At 39.7% G+C, this 19,697-nt stretch overlaps 1 protein-coding gene across 2 annotated transcripts in view; it reads right to left on the reverse strand.

Moving 5' to 3' along the window:
- Positions 1–17,957, reverse strand: part of cltca (clathrin, heavy chain a (Hc)) — a 36,072-nt gene extending 18,115 nt beyond the window's left edge. For both annotated transcript variants that reach the window (XM_079651222.1, XM_079651221.1), the window contains exons 1-6: positions 17,645–17,957; positions 6,242–6,449; positions 3,284–3,552; positions 2,943–3,104; positions 2,724–2,837; positions 1,883–2,056 (exon numbers count right to left, since the gene is read on the reverse strand). In XM_079651222.1, the coding sequence (XP_079507348.1) occupies positions 1,883–2,056; positions 2,724–2,837; positions 2,943–3,104; positions 3,284–3,552; positions 6,242–6,449; positions 17,645–17,686 (969 nt within the window). In that variant the 5' untranslated portion in view covers positions 17,687–17,957. The remainder of the gene's footprint in view (positions 1–1,882; positions 2,057–2,723; positions 2,838–2,942; positions 3,105–3,283; positions 3,553–6,241; positions 6,450–17,644) is intronic.
- Positions 17,958–19,697: the final 1,740 nt, after the last annotated feature.

Here is a 19,697-nt window from a genome sequence, read left to right on the forward strand (position 1 = left end):
CTGAATATAACTGTGGGCAATAGCACTAATCTCCGTTTAAACACTCTCTGGCCTTGGGTTGTGGCTGCTGAATGCAAATGTGTTATTAGTGGGTCAGTGTAACGCATGGCTTTTGTGAGCCGTCTGCCAACAGAGACAGAAACGAGTGGAATGAAAAGAGCTGGGTGGAAGGGAGGTGGGGGTTTGAAGAAAAAAGACATCCACTGTCAGCCCCTCTACAAACAAGCACAGCAGGTCAGTGCCCATGCCTTTAACACGGGTGACTACACCGCATTCTTCCTGCTACTAAAGCAGAGTCACTTAAAATGGGTGGCCTAATTGGAGGGTGTTGAACTTAAAAATTGACAGAAAGACGGAGTAAAACAATCCTGTAGTGGAGATTCTGTGTTCTCATCAGTCAGGGAGGACACAGCTACTGTTCTCAACAAGAGAGCGCCAAGAGTCGGAGGACATACGAGCCGTCATATCGAGTGATGCACTGGCCCACACACACACACACACACACACACACACACACACACACACACACACACACACACGTGGAACTGCAGGGCAGACCTTGCACGTCCCTGCCATGCTGCAGACGTGGAAGATAAGGTGGAGGTTGTGATTGGATGACTAGCAGTAAGAGGATTGAGAGCACCAGGCTGTGCCTCCCACTTCACATCATGTGCTGCTGATGGGTAGTGGGCCCTTTTTTGCTCTTTCTGTCCCGGTGGGGTGTGCGAGTAGCAGTTTTGCCCTGCATTTATTTAGCTTCCATAAATATATATTAGCTGACAAGTACAAGGACGGCTTGGAAGCAATCATTCTGTAGAGTTGGAAATATTGTAATCAGACACTTGCGTATAACAAATAAACACAGGAGAAAAGTAGGTGGTTGTGTTATGACCTATGCAACCACCTAAAATAAAACAACTGAGTATGTTTAGGAAATGGGATTTAATGATTGACTTTTGGAACTAGTATTCAATTGGGTATCGAGAATAGTGGAGTCTGTAATATTGTCTAATCTGTGTTATGTTTTGTAGGGGGTTTACTTTAGTTATGTTGCTTATGAACTTTCACTCCACACAGTCATCTATAACTTGCTATAACTTGACTTAAATGTAAATGTCAGCCTTTATATCATGCTGAACCTTTTCAGTAGTAGGAACCACACAGCCGGCAACATATTAAGACAGCATTAGATAAAAATCACTTTATGTTCTTATGGCACTTGTGGCCATAGACTGCAGCAAGAATAAAGAAATGTATGGGGAAAACATTGTAGCAACATATACTTAGAATCGAGTTATAATGATTGTTTATGGCCAACGCACTCGGGACCGTTGCCTATTATCTCTCCGATCACAGCCTCAATGCGTTTGTGTGCATGTGATGTACACACACACATACTTCGCTGAGCCGCCATACAGCGAGTTTGACACTGCTTCAGATCAGCTTTCCTCCCTTCACTCAATTATTCATATGGTGTGTGGCCTGGCTGGAACATTATTCATTAGCTGGCTGGATCCTATTCTCCTCTCTGGTTCAACTCAAACAAAAGCAATGAGACACAACCCTCTCCCCTCTCTGTGTGAAACCCTACACCTTGGATTATTTATAATGCCTTGTGGCAAAGTCTGAGTTGGCCTGATGACAACAGACAAACAAGGAGTTGTCGTTAGAACCCCATGACACAACTGATCGTTTACATTCATTGCCGTGTGTCAGATTTTCTGTGAATGTGATGACTGATGACAGTTCAATAATAAAATGGTACTGTTGTGGCTGTGTGTTAAGAGATTAATTTGTATCGGCACATTTCTACTTTGACATTAACAAAACTTTACCATACATTTAATTTACACTTAGAAAAGAGCACAGGGGTCCTTCTTACCTGTCCCTTCCTGTTGACCCCGATGATTCCTGCGGTGGCCTCGTGTGGAGCAGTCACAAAGATGGTCTCCCCGCTGATGCGGTTCATGTAGATACAGGTACCCGTCTCCAAGTCATACAAGTGAATGTAGCCATATTTGGTAATGAGGAAAACCACATCTTGCTTGGAGCTTATCTGTTTAAAAAAGAAATAGTGTCTGTAAATCACGTTATGTTAGAAAAACAACACACTCTACTCATCTATTATGCTTTGTCAGTCTACTGATATAGCCTTATCTGGGCATAGGCTGTCACTTTTCATTTGGAACTTGAACATGAGAAATAACAATTCTTTGTAAACTAATGCCCTGTTGGACATAATGTACAGTGCATAAACACAGAGGAATAAACTGAAGTACCTAAAGAAATTTCAGTGTGGTCCAACAGAGTGCATTTGACTGCCCTATTGACCTACCACTACACAAATGAATGAAAAATGGAGGCCGACATTAGCGAGCATAGCCTTTCAGATCATATAATCAAGACTCAGAAGGAGCTAAGAAGCAGAGTTTGGAACTAGCTTGTGTTCTTCATTGCAGATAGCAAAAATACCAATAACCTCATGGGTTTGACAACTGCCTTTGCAAGACAAAGGGTTGGTGCATTTAGGGGTGTTACAATATACCCATTTACGTTTATTTTGGTTCTCGCTTAGTGTCCCTCCCTTAATGCCCTACAAACAAATTCAATTTCTAAAATAATAGACAACTTTTTTGCCAAGACAATTGAGTAGTAAGAATGTGATATTGTAACAGCCCTAATATACTATATAGGTTGTGTTCAAATGAGTTCAAGCTGATTACCTGCATGGCCACAGGGAAGTCGTTCTGGGCTTCTGGAGGGAAGAACACATCCACTGCTTTCTTTGGAAATGGCTGGTTGCCAGTTGGTGGGGTCCCCACTTCAATGATGTGCAACTGAGTTGAAAAGAACGTCCATGTGAAACAAATGCAGGTTTTGCAATGAGAATGCCAATGAAATTACAAATATGTTTCTCTTAATATCTCATTAACACCAGTCACCTTTCCTCCAGCCTGGCCTCGGACAGCGAAGCAGAACAAAGTTGACTCCTCTGTGTTCCCCTCCATCTTGAACTGGGCAAAGCTGGCAGCATGGCCTTCGATGGGCTGGGAAACCTTTCTGTCAACGGAGTAGAGCTGCATGGCTCCAACAACCCGATTTTGCTAAAAAAAACAAAAAACAGATCAAAACACATTCATATAAAACATGTATAAATCAGACTAGTGCACCAAATGAAAGCTACTTAGTATCTATGGTTACTTATCAATGCACATAGGTTATCGCCTGTATTTCCCCCGTGACGAAGGCAGGCTTGAGCTCTAACTTACAAAACTTAATTTACCTGGGCTGAGATGCCGATGAGCAGGAGCCATTTCTGCTTGGCGTCCGTGCGGTAGTTGATGATCTGACAGCCTGCCAGGCTGGAGTGGCGGTCGAAGACTTTCACAGGCTGCGAGTCGCCCTCCATGCTCCAGTGGTAGACGGCATTATCAGTCACAAGTGCGACTGTGTTAAGGGAGATCCACTTCCAGAAGGTAACATCGTCCGTCATGGTGTGCGCCTTCATCTTGCTCTTCATCTCGATGTTGAAGATCTGAAGGGTTTTGGAGGCTAGAAGTGGGAGAAAGGGGGCAGGAACCAAGCCCCGGAATAATTTTATAGTCTCGGACCAGTGTGTCCAAACAACAAGAACATTTACAGGAAACACCAAATGTAATTAGAGAGAGAGAGATTCAGATTTAAGATATTGGTAGTCAAGCAACAACGCCATGACTGATAGAAAGGGGATGCCATACATGCTGTAGTCGGAAATTGTGTTTTATCTGAAGTGTAGTGAGACAACTGTGCACATTATAAATTGTAAGGACAAAATAACACAGAACTACAGAGCAGTCTAATGCCTCTAGAATTGAAAACAGTTCTTTTAAGGAGGTAAATGTACTCAGTGTATGTCATGTATTGTTATATCCGACTACGTGGCCCTCCCCATCAAATGAAGAGCCTTAATTGAGAGGAACAAAGCAGAAAGAGGGTCGAAGCGAAAAAAAACTAACAATTCACAAAGAAGGCAAACACATCTGCGTCTGAGTCAAATATATAAGGGTGGAATACGACAAAAGTACAACAAATACAGGCACAACTACAGGAGAAGGGGAATTTAAGTAAGAGACTTTTGGACAAGAGTTGCAGGAAAGGTTTCCAATAGTGGTTAGGGTTGATTTTCTACAATTAGAGTTATGATCAGAGATTGTCCTGATAACGGATCATGTTAACTGAAAAAAGGTTCACTCACCTGAATTTTGTGTTTATTAGTTAGGGTTAACTTAGTGGGCTAAAGCTTTATTACGAAGCAGTGTGACTTCCTTGTTTGCTCATTATTCACTACTCATTACCAAAGTGAGAAAAGGCAAAAGAATCAATGCACAGCACAACGGCCAAGATCATTGTGCACCACTAAGCCATGGGATCAGAGTACAAAAGGCGGTGTGGCGAATGGATCACTTGCAGCAGCCACATTTCAAAGAGCAAGCAGAGGGATTTTATATTGAATTATGATCAGCTGTTGGGAGGTGGGGGTGTGTTCGTCCTTCGGGAATGGTTACATGAAAAGGTTAGGGCTCGGTACTGTGTCACATGACGCGGTCGGCTGATAAGCATCATTATGGTAGACTGAGCAGGGAAGACAGTGGGGGTAGAAAGGGGGAGGAAGAGTCTACACTGTTGTGACCCTACGCTGCTTAATGAGCGAGGAAAGACAGGTAGACAAAATGAATCTGCAGCTCTCCGTATACTGTTAAGCTACTTCAATCTTTTTAAACTAACGTTTAAAGTGAAGAGGACCAGTTTAAAAGAACGTACACCGTCACATCTGGAAAGTTATGTTTCCAACAAACCCAACAAAGATGGCATCCTACCATTTATTACCTCCTCATCCTCATTGTTAGGAGTCCTTTACAATTATACAAGTCAAATGAGCTGGGGACAATTATCTGGTCATGTTATGCCCTAATGGTCCTTTGAAATGATCACAATAACGTCACTTTACCAACGGGCCCCTGGATATTCAATATGTATATGTAAAAAAAAGGCTGAGAGCTGAACACAGATGGCCACACAAGGCTGTTGGATCAGAAAGTGCTCCTTAACTCTTCTTGTCACACCCTGACAAGAAAACCTCACAGGTTATTATCCAAAATCTCTTCTTGACCCAATTCACTCTTCACCTGGGACTACTTATACTACTGATAGAAGACATCCCATCAGGAACTTGTCAAATCAAATCAACTATCTGATTCCATTGGATTTGATGCAAAGGTTAAAAGTCTACACTTATCTTCAGTCCTTGGTATAGAGAGAACCACAAGTTGGTCAAAAGTTGCTAAAGGAATTAACAAATATTAAACAGCAGGGAAACAAGTGAACAGGTTTGGGTAATTACCACTTCACACAGATGGAAGAAGACATGGATTTCAAATGTGATCATGTTACCCATAGTATAACCACGTGTAAAACAGGTTCTAAATCACTTATACATGTAATAGAAATGATGGAATGCCAGCAAGCTATAATGCTGTGAAAGCCAAATCCTGTTTACGAAGAAATATTTCTATTGGCCTAGATGTGGGACAAGGTCCAAACAAATACACAACAGTGGGTTCAGATGCATGTCAAATGTGAAAAGCTAGGCCATTTACATACAGGCTTTAAGAGCTTTATATTAGAACCCGATTGTCCAATGGAACACAATGGTGAATAAAGTAATGTCAGATTTATTCAATATAGTCTGCATGCCTTATTTGTGAAATAAAGAAGGTAATGCTGGATAGAATGCTTTTATAAAAATACTGTCTTGACTTAAAACAGGATTTGACTTTCACAATGTAGTAGTTAAATTTCAACTCACCGTCTGCAAATACATAAGAAAGCAGTAAAGGAAAAAAAAAGAACATAGAAAAGACAAAAACAAAAAAAATGTCAAAGCAATTATGGATGCTGGACAAAAAGAATAAAAATATGCTACTTTTAATTTTTACTTTGAAAAAAACATACATGTCTGCCAATAAAAACTTATTTACAATGGAAAACTAAAGTAGCTAAATGTGTCTGGACATAAATAGATGAAATGATTTATAAATACTCTTAATTAATAAACGGATAATGTCACTATATCGAGCAAACATGTCATAACTGAAAGCTGCAGGCTGTGTTTATTAGTTAAAATGAAACACTGAAATAATACTATGTTGTTTTCACTGATTAAGAGAAATGTGACTTCGGCAATGCCAATAGACTGTCTTACCTTTAAGTGCAATGACTTTGCTGGCTGGATTCATAATGGCGCTGTCGGCGGAGATGGGCCTGCGGATGGGGGTGTTGGGGTCTGCCATGTCGATGATCACCACCTGAGACTGCTCGCCCACTTTCTCCCGGATACAGATGAACTTATCCGACTCCATGGTCAGGGTGCTGAAGCCTATGTTGGCCGGATTGATCCCTAAATTTTGGAGCTTAGAGAAAAGAGGGGAAACGGTTAGGTTGAACAGAATAAGCCACTAAAGGTAACGTTGCAAAGAATACCGTCAAAATATTTACATCATATTCTTCTTGCCAAGACAAGGAATGACAAGAGTATGCATTATATTTTTATTTAAATCCAATATTTGCCAAGATATGTCTGGGAATAAGGTAGAGAAAAAAAGACGTACTGGTGAGATGATAGTAATTTCCCAGTAACTTAGTAAACAATTTGTACACAGAAATTATGATTTTTAAGAGTGGAAACATTTAAATGCCTGGGGCTGACCCAACAACAACAACAGCGTCAAATAAAAACGCTTGAGTCTGTGGTCAGCTGCTTCGCACTAACACAGCCAGCGGATGAGGTCATGAAGTTTAGCAGCACAGAGCAGCAGCCCTTTGGACACATGGAGCTGCTCACAGTGGTTACAGAGCTGAGCCTGGGTGGAGGGGCTAATCCAAAGCCAAGTTCTCAAAGCATGGGCCAGAGAGGAAACTACAACTACATAAATCAACACCGTAGTCTGGATACCAGCAGCTGAACAACTTTCTGCATTAGGCAAAAAGGACTATCATTGCATATAGACAATTTTTTGGGGAAAACAGCTAATCGCCATCACCTAAATTGAACCAATCAACAAATGTACACCACAGTTGGGCAGTTTGACCTCAGTTTCCCTGACTTCCCTGGTGTCCCAGCAGAACAAACAATGTAATGCAGGACTTAAAGAGATTCAACCTGCATGAAAGCAAAAGCCTGAAGCTATGGGTAAAATGCTTAGCAGCACGTAACACCAGCGAGCTCTGCGGCCCCAGTTTACAGCCAAGGCTGGAAACAGGGCATCCTGCCTCACACAAACCCTGACACAGCACTGCCTAGCAAGGCAGTGCCAAAACAGCTCTGGGCAGGAATGTCAGAACTTTAGTAGCAGCACAAACCATGTATCAATGGTTCCAATTTTAAAAGAAACCACAGCAAACCAGATTTAACAATAACAATGAACATGGTTAATGAAAAAAAGGAATGGTTAGTTACACAATCAGAGGTTCAGTGTGTCAATACCTTCTATTTGAAAGTTGGAAAAGCAGCTGTAAAGTTAACCCAGGACAGAGGAAATGAAACTACTAAAATCATGTCTAATAGACCATGTTCGCTGTTGCAACTTCCTGTATTTTTGCAACCTATCTGAAATATTACACAGTTGTACACATGATGCACAACTACTAAAGCTATCTGGATCCCCAAAATCCTATGGAGAAATTGCATTGGTTTTTGTCGAAGGAACCGGAAGTGGTAAAATACCAACTAACTTCCGGGTTTTAGGACGCGTCACTGTGGCACTCTATTGAGACATCATATTAGAAGGAAATACTAAATTGACACTCTTATGTGCGGTGTTCTGTATTTGAATGGCACATTTTCATAAGCAGATTCCCAATTTGTTCCCACCTTATTTAAAATGTTAAAACTCAAGAGTAGTTTTATGAACACATACTGGATGAAAAAGCAGCAGCTTGCCAGACACAGCCTCAATTTACCCAGGTTTAGAGAGGGCTGTTCAATTTCAAGGCTGGGTTAGGACAACAACTGGCAACACGGTCAACCATTTGCCATAGTCATGCCGGAGCCCTAATCAGCAAACAGAAACCACAGTTCCAGGAATTGCACAACGAAAATTGGAACACCTTTTATCAATGACAGGACACACCCTCCCCTCAGCCAGCCCCACCCACATTCTTTCAGAAGTGTGTAACCTGGTTCCATCTCAATGACACTGTGAGAACAGACCTAACAGAACAAGTGTTACTACTAGCTATGAGGAAAGAACTGACTGAAAAGCAAACTGTCTGTGGAAAGCTTTCACCACAGTCCTTCATGTTTATTACTTAGGAGGGAGACATCATACAATAACGTCATTGTAGCTTCAGGGCCTCTTATCTGTGCCATTGTACACTACAGAAGCCTTGTTTACTAACCCAACATTTATTCAAGCCCCAGACAAAGGTAAAAGCGCTCGATAGAGGATTAGTTTGGACATGGAATACACCTTATTTTACTTCTAAAAAGCAAGCTGGTAACGGTTTCAGTTTTCTTTATCACTATCACTTTAAGAACTGCCTTGAAAGTGACTTACAAACATGGAGTAAAATCAAGAGCCGTCTCTTTTGTAACAATCTCAGAAGATGCCACGAAGAAGCTATGAGATTTTGTGCATAAACATTTGACGTTAAAATCGTCTCTCTAATCTCTGTAAACCAGACTGGGGTATGTCTACGTATTACGCAAAAGAGGGTTATCCAGTTAAATTACACAACCGCTTTCTAGAAAGATTTACGTGATCTCTCTCTCCCTCACCCTACCATCTATTCTGGGAGCAGCAGGAAGCACTTTCATTCACAATGAAAAAGCATTCACTAAATAGTAAGAAGAAGGGTAGGGCCCTAATCACAATGAATATGTAACTGTAAGAAAAACTAAACAAACGGACAGCTGATGGGAGAGTGACCATCACACTACAGTTTGATCTGTGACACTGGTTCCCAATGAAAACCTTCAAGTCAAACCCTGCTGTGGGCTAACACTGCTGTGACATCAATGAGCAGGAATTTGGGTAAAAGCAGGTCAAACCAGTGGAGCTAAAAACAATGTGGAAAATCATTTAGTCATCTACTGTAGCCTGCCCCAGCCTTGGGGCTGCTGCTTTTAGCTCAGCCATCAGCACAAGCTTTCTTGGACAGATGCCAGTCCAAAAGTTTTAAATCTATCAACAGTGAATTAACCAAAGTGTAGCGAAAGAAGAGCAGAGGGGAGACCGGGCAGCAATCTGAGGGAAAACACTAGCACAGTGGAGCCCAAACTTTTCCCTTGGAGGGCAACAAAACTAACTTAATGGAGGCCCTCAAGCCATAAGCAAGCACCTATTGTACTGTATTGATAGGAAGTAAAATGGTACAGTTATAATTGATGGCACGGGTTGAGAACGAATCAGAGCTAATGTTGCAGAGACTAGGCCAGCTAGCCGGTGCGTTGGCAGCAACAAATTGCCAGCAAGAGACATACTGATTCAAGATTACAGTATGAATTACTATCATTAAGGCCTTTAAAAACCCTTAGCTCAGCTTCTCTGTTCCTCTCTATTCTAATCACTTTCATAACTGACATATCCTGACAAGGCTTGCCCTAAATAAGTGTCTTTGCAAAGCAAGAGAAAGGAAAGTTGTCATTCAAATAAGTAAATCAATTAACAGCTTTGTTTAAAGCTCCTGGATATCGCTACAAAATCCAACAAAATTGCTAAAAGAAAATATACAGTAATTTAAACTTAAAGAGCAACTTGCAGGTTTTTTTTTTACTAGATTTAAGCTTAACAATGACTGAAAATTACAATTAAAAAAGTTAATGCAGGATTTGATATGTTTTACGAGACATAAGGGCAGCAATTCAGAGGGAAAGGAGCCGTTTTGAGCTCTGCTATTAAAAACTGGTATTTTTTAACGTCAAACTGTCATATTACGTCACATGGGGGAGCAACTTTCTCGGACTCCTTCTCTGCCCAATCCGCGGTAGTAGTTTTGTAGTTGGTTTGAGCGGTTGTGATTTAGTGAGCTGGTATTTTTTCAGTAATTTTACATTGCATTTCACAATTTTTAATCATGGTGAGCTTGTGTTTGTACAGGTTTCACAAGCTCCAGCCTGTCAGGACATCGAGTCCACAGGAAAAGGACCGGAGCTAGCTTCCGTTCCTGGGTGCGTTGTGCGAGGTGCATCCACCTCCCTGCAGCACATACTCTCCACAGTTGAGGCCTATCAAACAAAATGTTTATCAGGAAACCGTATTACATCTCTCTCCCCCCTTCGCTCCTCTCTCTCTCCCCTCCGGTACACAGCACCGTAAGACGTAGTGTAGAGTTGCATTAGGTAACGCGAGATACGGCTGATACTTGCGCATTAGTTTCTGTTATGGATCAGTATCAACAGTCCTACCAGTAACGTTACTATATTATCAATGCTACTTTAGTTATAGCCTGATATATGACAGCTAACTTTACAATGTTTTGATGTGACGTTAGCTAACATTCTGTAGCTAACGCCGGTCACTCACCAAGATAGTTGCCCAGTTCCACTGGTTCTCCTCACACCATAGCTCAATTTCTCTCCGATGGCCGTTATTTCTTCTAATCCTTGACTGCTCCTGGTCTCTTGGACGCCTAGCAGGCTCATAATTATAAGGTTGTGGTCCGTCATATGCATATGAATATACATTTTCAACCTCTTCTGTGTCAAAACTAGCATTGTAATCCATGTTTATTCATACGTTAGACCGGCCGCTCTCCCTCAAGTGATGTCACACGCGGGTGGTCTTTTTTTAATGCGGAAGTAAAAATGTCTTACAAAAACGACGCCAGATGTCACTGTAGTGTATATTTATGTGTATTTGTTTGAAAATCTAGTGTATGCATCATTTTCCTACACATTTATTCACTGGGGGTTCTAACCTGCAAGTTGCTGTTGAAATAATATATGATGAAGTCCTACTCCTGGTTAATGACAAATCGATACGTTTAATATCCAGATTTTCCAGTGTCAGGAAATAAGTGCTCTTTTTTGCTAACTCAGTGGATTTTTTTACTGAAGATTTACCGCAAGTCAGTCAGGTTAACGCGATCATCTACAACTGCCTGCAGGAATCAGTTGACATACAGCAAGCCACAGCTACTGATAAAGAATGTCCGAGTTGACACTTTTGTACAGCATGTTATCAAAGTCTCATGAAATGTAAAAAGTTGCTAAGAGATAAAGAAAGATGCTGTGACACAACAACACTGCTGGATATGACGGTGTAAAGCACATCAAATACTTTTGTCGTTTAAACCAGAAAAAAGTAAAGTGCCCAAAACAAGTATTGTACATTCTTAAAATCTTTGTTTTTCCACTTGTTTATGCAAGCTTTAGCAAAAATAATTGGTTTGGAAAGAGACATCAAAATATATGCTACTCTCTAGCTCAGGGGTCTCCAACCTTTTTTAGGATGAGAGCTACTTTCAAAAAACAAGTCGTGAGCTACTTTTACTCCTTTTTTTTTTTTTTGCAGTGTATTTATTTAGCACATTTGAACATTATTATATGCTGACCTTTAACCTTTGTGTGCTGTTTGGGTCTGTGGGACCCGTTTTCAATGTTTACTAAAAGAAAACATATGCAATTTAATTATTTTAACCTGCTTTATTTGGGGGTGGACCTCACATCCTCTCGGGGGGTCCGGGAGCATGCACCCCTGGGAAGATTATTTTTTTAAATGTTGAAGTTAAAAGCATCAATCTGGTGCACTTTGAGCACAAAATGAATGTATGGATACAGCTCTCAACACTCAGATGAAAGGGAGCTGTATACTTTTCAATAATCCAAACATCTTTAGAATATGATCACAACCAATAATAAATCATTTAAACTTGTTTATTCTTATCTTATGTTACCTAGTTAGCATTCTTTCTTTTTATTTATGCATATTTTATTAATCGCTCCCCTTTTTACTGTCCTATAGTACACATTGGAATGATTTCTTACAACTATATTAAATAGATAAAGGTGTGCTTTCTCTCGCTCTCTCTCTGTATCGCTCGCTCAGTCACAGAGGCTGTGTGCTCCTCCGTGGCGATGACGGCTTGCATTCAAAAATAATAATAAACATATTTGTAAAGTGGAGGGACACAAACAGGATTTTAAAAAGTGGGGGGGGACATGTCCCCCCTGTCCCCAATGGAAATTATGCCATGCGTATGTGTGCGTCAAGTGCAATAAACATATATGCAAGTTGCAACACACACAGAGTAAAACTCTGCCCCTCATGTGCAGTATACATGTAGGCTGGCATGATTAGGCTGTGTTCAATGGGGCTGATGTGTTGTGTCGATTCTGCCAGAAGGAAAGTCACGGTCACACTCCTTATGAAGTGGTGAGGTTCCGCTCCACATTGCTTTTCTTCCCGCCTGCAACGCTGGTCCCGCAAATCAAGCAATAAAGTCATTGGTCGATATTCATTGTGGTGGGTGGGGGGAGGAGGGGTGTTAAGAGTTCGCTATGATTGAAGTTTCGTTTATGCATAGGGTAGATTCTTTTAATAACATTTCCTTTTTTGTTTTGTGTATTTTTTACATTTTGCATTTGGTTAGCGAGCTACTTATTGAGGGCTTGCAAGCTAACGGTAGCTCACGATCGACGTGTTGGAGACCACTGCTCTAAAAGGTTTAAGGCAATTGCAACAAAGAAGTAGAACTAACATTGAGTTAGAATTTAAATACAATTATTTGAAAATATGTTTCTATTGCATGGGGAGCTTTAGCACAGAGCTTTACTGCCACAGGTGCAATATCAGGAATACATTTCAAGGTCCAAAATCCCCAAACACTTGTATGCAACTCTTAATCAATACATATAACTGAGACATCATGACGCAGCCCAAGAGAAGATGTTTTCTTGCTCAGTTAAGCTGATTAATAGCAAACAGTCATTCAGTGAAGAGGACACTTTGCTTTCTAGTAAGACAGCTAATGCAACATTTCCATTAAAAGCCATACACAATTGAGCCTCGGACTTTCACACAGAAAAGGAATCCACCAGCAGATTTGAACTATTCCTAAAGACCCCAAGGGAGCCCCATATGTGTATGTAACCTGTATGCTCTTCCTTCAAAAAGTAAAGCAACATCTTGCTCAGCAGAAAAAAAGCCTTGTGTGTGCGCGGCACATGTAAAGTTCAAGGCAGGGCAGGGAAGGATGTGCTATGTAATGTGCTGAGGCTTGCAGCACTGCACTGCTCCACAACAGGAAACCAGGGACCCATTGTCTAACGGGACTGAAACAACAGGCCTGCAGAGTGCTGCCTCCTCCAGTACCATGTGACACTGGTGCGCGACATGTGACCAACCCAGGGGTGAGGAGCAAAAGGGCTGCCTCTACTGTAGATAGAGAGAAGTAGGGGCAGAGAAGGAAGGAATGCATGCATTTATGGACATCATCCATCTTCCCTCCAGGCCAGTTCTGCTGAGCTGGTTTTGTGATTGCTGTTTCCTTTTTCTCACAAATACACACTATCTTACATTTAGACAGTGCTGCACAATGTGTTCAGCAGATTTGTATCCTCACCCGCCTGTCACGGGATGTCAGCTGGTCAGTTACTAGCACAGTTCAAAGTGCAACATGCACACCCTGAAAGATTTTTAAAGAGCATGGCAACATAAAATATTGCCCTTCCCATACGGCAAACATTGCGGATGTAATTATAAAGATATGTGGATCAAAAATATTAAATGTACTATCAATCACCAATGCAAATATATCTGAATTATATGTGCAAACATCTAATTTAAAACAATAAGCTGGATACATCGAACAACCAATTACACTTATTTGTCATTCCTTCATTAGCATTCTGGGAAAAAACTAAGTTCTTGGGTCTGATGTAGATGTTTACAATAGAAAGTTAGGATTCTCGTTTCAATGTTTGCCTTTGTTCACTCTTCCAAAAGTGTTGATAACTTTGGGATCTTTAAACCTTCACGACAAAGCCCATTTAACAAAAAGGTTCATGGTGGGTGGTTTAGCAGGGATTTAAACAAGGCCATATTGTGTAAGCAGATTATTTGTACGCTTCCAAAATAGCAACATCTGCAGTCAAAATAAATGAACGGTAACATGTCATTATGAATATGCATGTGAAATACTGTGCTGCACCAACACACTGTTTGATCAACTTGGGATTTTCCATCCGCTGTGCCTATTTGTCACAGAGAATGAAACCCGGCATGACAAACACTGCTTACTAAATAATATGCAAGGAAGCCTTTGTCAACAAAGGATGGGAATGATGTTGTCATTACAGAAACAGGATCAAGAGCAATTTTTAATTATTACTGACTAACTCCTAGGTAGGGATGGGCCCGTGAGACCAGTCTTTAAATGATACTGGTTCTGATTGATCATAACTGTGGGCGCATCGATTGTCGTCTGAAAGTCACTCATTCATATATATATAGTTTGCTAGAATAGTGCCAAACCTAGAGCACATGACAGAGTGCATGTTTCTTTTGTTGTTGGGGAAAGATCTTGAGGCCTAAGTTATAGTTATTTTACACATGACACTTGTCCAATCAAAGTTATTTAACTAAAGTCTGCACTAAACTATATAAATGGATGATATATAAAAATGCAAGCTATGCATGTTGGCCGGATGACAGAGGACACGCAATTGCAAGGTTTGAAGGAAGAAGAGGGGGGGAAGAGAGAGACAGAGAAGAGACCAAGGTAAACGCTTGCTTTAATCTGCCCTAGAAAATGCCCTGCCGGCTCTATTAACTCCCTATAACCCTATGAGAATAATGTGTGGAAACCCATAATGTAATGTAAAGCGATGGGATATAAGAAACAATAAATCAACATATTTGACGATTAGTATGACAACTGAGAAGTATAATATTTTGATCTGATACATGTATGACAATTTTTCCTGATTACAATTCAATGGACACTAAAGTTATAAAACAGCATTTGATACTTGTAAATATATATTGAGAGGTTTTGAGCAAGCTCAAAAAAGTGGCTGTTGATCTCAAAATCAGTCTCAACTTACAGTAATGGTGGTAAAGCAAGCTTAGTTGGAGAAAAAAAAGCTGAAGTTGATCTGCTGAGCATGCATGCTGTAGAAGTTGTGTAAAAAAACATGACAGCTTATGGCTGCTTTGGTGCCGTCAAGAGGCTGCTCTCTCCAGAGTCCTGTTACTCAATAAGCTAGAATACTATCTGGGTGCTCTTGCGGGGAGCATACAGCATCTTATAATACTCAACAACTCCTGCTCATTAACAAGATTAATGGACAACTTCTACAGGCAAACCAATCAAAATGTTAAGAATCAAACACTCTAACTAATGTGTTATAGTGAGAATTCATCCTGACACAGATTTAAGGTCATGACACCCAGTTTTAATATTCTGCATGATCTGCTTGAGTGTAAAACATGCATGAAACAGCATATGCAGGTCATGCGTTAGTCATAGTTGGTGGAGATCTATTGGGAGTTGATTAGGCACACACAATGACCTTGTGACGTGCCAATGACACAAATCAGTGCAAGTACACAGTTGAATAAAATGCAAGAATGTATTGCATTGTAAAATATAGGCCTATAATTAAATAAATCATAACAAGTATCAATGACAAAAAGCTACTTGAATTTCTATGTGAAATACAGAGGTTCTTCTTGAAATCTTATAAAAAGGTACCATTATGATTTTACTACAAATGTGTGATGTCAGGATTTTAAAAGCCATTCCCTTGATTAAATATACAATATAAATATTACTTTATTCCACAGTACCCACAGCAATTTACCACTTCTGTAATGCTCTCAAATTCCACTCCTACTTCTGCAATCAAGAGAGCTTAGCAAAAGGAATAAAGAACATTTTTAAATCATCATTTCAATGTAACTGTACACACAAAAGACCCTAGCAGAGCTTTTTAAAACTCTTCATACAATCTTTTGTGAAAATCCAACTTATTAACTCATCAGCTGTTGTCAAATAACTAACATACATGACCTTTAAATGTTGCACAGTGTCTTGGAAAATTGTTTTTAAAATAATTGTTGTACATGTCCTTAGTTTGAACATCATCAACAGCAGACACTAAATCAAACCAGAGGGAAGCACCTGCCTGCTGTGAAAAAACACAGATGATAGTTTTATAGTAGCAGGAATGAATATTAAGACCCGGAGGCCTAGTGCCATATGCACTCTGCTGAGCTGTCACTGACCAAGATACTGAGTCACATTTACTCCAATGGTAGTGACCCTGACCTCTGACCTCACATCATAGAGCCGTGCCAAAACACAGTTTTTATTACTAAGTGTTGAGCAAAGACAATTTCTTAGAAATGAAGGGCAAATAACAGTCTTGATCCCAAATAAATTGTCTACTTTGAGAGAATTTGTCCTAAAGCTGTTTGGGATAAGACAGTGCAAAAAAAACAAATAAAAAGACTAAACAGAACAATGATTTTCTTGAAGCCATAATAGAGAGATCACATTTCTCATCTAAGGTTCAACAATAACACCAAAAGTCACTATAATTTATTCATTACATGTTGAAAGTCAGCACTCCAGACTGATCCTATAAGCCTGGAGAGCCATGAATGTTTCCACTTCCTCAACCTGACCTACTGGCAGTTGTATTGGGGTTATAGTAAAGGTGTGGCCATTTAAACCAAGGAGCAAGCTCATTTCATATAGTAGTTAGGCCACCAACTGCACTACACAACTGTGTAATATCAGCTTCATTACTACCATACCAGGGAAGAGTTTACCTTACACACAGCAGGAGCAGAGATCCACAGAAACAAAAGTCATTCTCGGTGAATACTTGATCCACAGCCAACTTTGACAAAGTCATTCAACACGGGGAAACCGATAGCTATCGGACAAGCAAACACATCACATGACCAATTCTACAACCTGCCAACGTGATTATCCTCCTGATGTCGGATAATCACTTTGAAAATTATAGAACAGTGAGTTATTGAAATATGTAAACGAAACACAAGTACATTTACTATAAAAATTAAAAATACTTTATCTTTCATATAGCTGTCACTTTGTTGTGGCAAGCATTATTCCTAATGTAGTTCAACCATGTCAGTACATGTGATAATAATCATTAATAACTGTTAAATGTATTGCTCTAACATCCATCAATGTTGCAGGATTGACAATTCCCAGTTGTACTAAAGCAGTGTGTAACGTTAATCTCAGAAAACGAACACTTTTCTGAGAATGAGTTCATGGTCGATATAACTTAACATTACAAGAAAAGGCTAGGAAAACGCAACGTATCTAACAACGACTTTGTTGTACATTGTGCATGTACAATCTGTATGTGTATTACATACGTTCATAGTTTATATACCGAATTAGGGTGGTTCGTCAAACTGTTAGCAAGAAGGCTAGATGCTAACTAAGATAAACGTCATCCACCCTGCCAAGCTAGTTAGCATAGCTCGCATTAGCTAAGTCAGCTTGTTAGCTATGCTTAACTTGTGTTTTGGAAGTCTCTGAAGCCGCTATGTATCTCGCGGTGATTAAGGCTGAAAGACAAACTGTATCTTATAATTTAACCTTTCATTCACACACATACCTGCAGGTGCTCCTGAAAGCGAATAGGCAGTATCTGAGCCATGGCGGTTCCTCTCTCACTCTCCTCCGGTTTCTACTAATGCTAACAAACTACGGCGTCTTCTCTCTGATCCTAGCCGGACAGCCAGGGACCGCTAGTCTAAAGTCCAAATGAAAAAAAATCTAAACCTGGTGTCAAACGTGCTGTCGGTGTGGTGCTACTTTCTTTATTCGTCCCTAAACTGTTTACTTGCGGGCTTCCCCTGGCTAACAACTGACTGCCGCTACACCGACTCCTTGGACCTGCAATGGCGGTGGAGGTTGGTCTGCAGAGAAAACATCCCGGAAATGGAAGTCCACTCAATGAGGCGGATGAATATGGAGCTACACTTTTTTTAAAGTGCAACATGGCGTTTATAATGACTATTTCTTTGATGCATTCAATCATATTTATCGATCATTTGTTCTTATAGCTGGGACATAAAACAGCGGCACCTGACGTAGACATACAATAAATAAAAATACATCTTAAAGTGGAACTACTTCTTTCTATTCGCCCTTTGATTTTTGCCACATCATTCGTCTTTGTAAATTAACGTCAGTCCTACGTGTTGTACACTTGTTCCTCTCAGCCAATCAGAACACTCTCACCTCAAGCAAGAGATTCAAGTTTATATTGTAGTCAATAAACTGATATGCAACATTAATTGAATTTAAATAAGGATGCATGTGTTTCCAGTCAGTGTGCTCCATATCTGTACTATCATATGATCATAAATAAACCTTTACTTGCCTTCTGTTAGACATCACATGCAAATAACCACAATTAACATCAACAGAGTGATCTTAAACCTACTCTTATGATGAGGAAACACATTGCTGACAAACCCTTTACACGTACATAAACTTGTGCTGGCAGAATTTGTTTTGTAATCTACCATGACATATACTGCAGCATTTATGTTATAACTGTTTTCATGACACAGGTAGATGCACAGACAGGTTCTTACGGGCATAGTTGTTCTACTTTTTTTTTAACATTATTACATTTTCATTCATCAAATATGATGCCATTTGAGCAAAATATGTACTTTTGACATATTATAATATCCTTATTACACTGCAATGTAATGTTAATTCGTTTTCTTATATAAAATAATATATGTATATATATTTTTTGATATATTTTTAATTGTATTCCTCGGGATTGTGATAAACAGCATTTGGATGTCCCTGTCTGTATCACAAAAAAAGAAATATTGACAATAAAGTTGACTTTGACTTTTGACTTTGAAAAGCATCCGTTTAGTAATTTTCTTGAGAAAATCTAAGAAAGAAAAAATATATGCAAAACAATACATATCCCCTTGTATTCACTCAATGAAAGCAGAGTGGGTTTGAGTCAGAATCATGCAATACGTGTTGGGTGGAGTGTGGACCCAGTGATCATTTCCCTTTTTTTACATCCACAATTTCTGTTGGCAGAGGATGTAACTTTATTGCTCAATGTAAAACTGACAGCTTGGAAAACCGTTCCTCCAAAAAGCTGACCTTTTGCAGAGATGTCATTCTGCTGAGCCAGCAATTATTACTTCCGAAAACAAATAGTATTAGCAGGAAAATAAGAACATGGCACTTGTCAATCAAATATAATTTTGCCTGGGTAAATCCACACATCTTGATGTAGAGACACAGAAAAATAGAGTAAAGTGACCATTTCATAGTCATCTGAGAAGATGTAATGGTTTCTGACTCCATGATGGGCAAGGAGACATGATATGACTTGAATACATTTATCTTTTACTCAATGTTTCATTGCATATAATAAATAATGAGAAAAATAATTAATCAATCCTTGTGTTTTGAAAAAACATTAGTATATAAATTACAGCCAACAATAGATATATGCCAAACATATACTGTAAGCTGTTTGTGCATTGTTCAGTGGGTTTTGAGGATACATGACATGAACATAAACTACAACAGATGAGATGGCTCAAAATATATTAGGAGTATAACATCATTATTTTATTGTTCATGGACAATGCCTAACTCCAATACAATTAGGCTTTAAT

The sequence above is a fragment of the Notothenia rossii genome, assembly GCF_949606895.1.
Source record: "Notothenia rossii genome assembly, chromosome: 9".
Classification (NCBI taxonomy): Eukaryota; Metazoa; Chordata; class Actinopteri; order Perciformes; family Nototheniidae; genus Notothenia; species Notothenia rossii.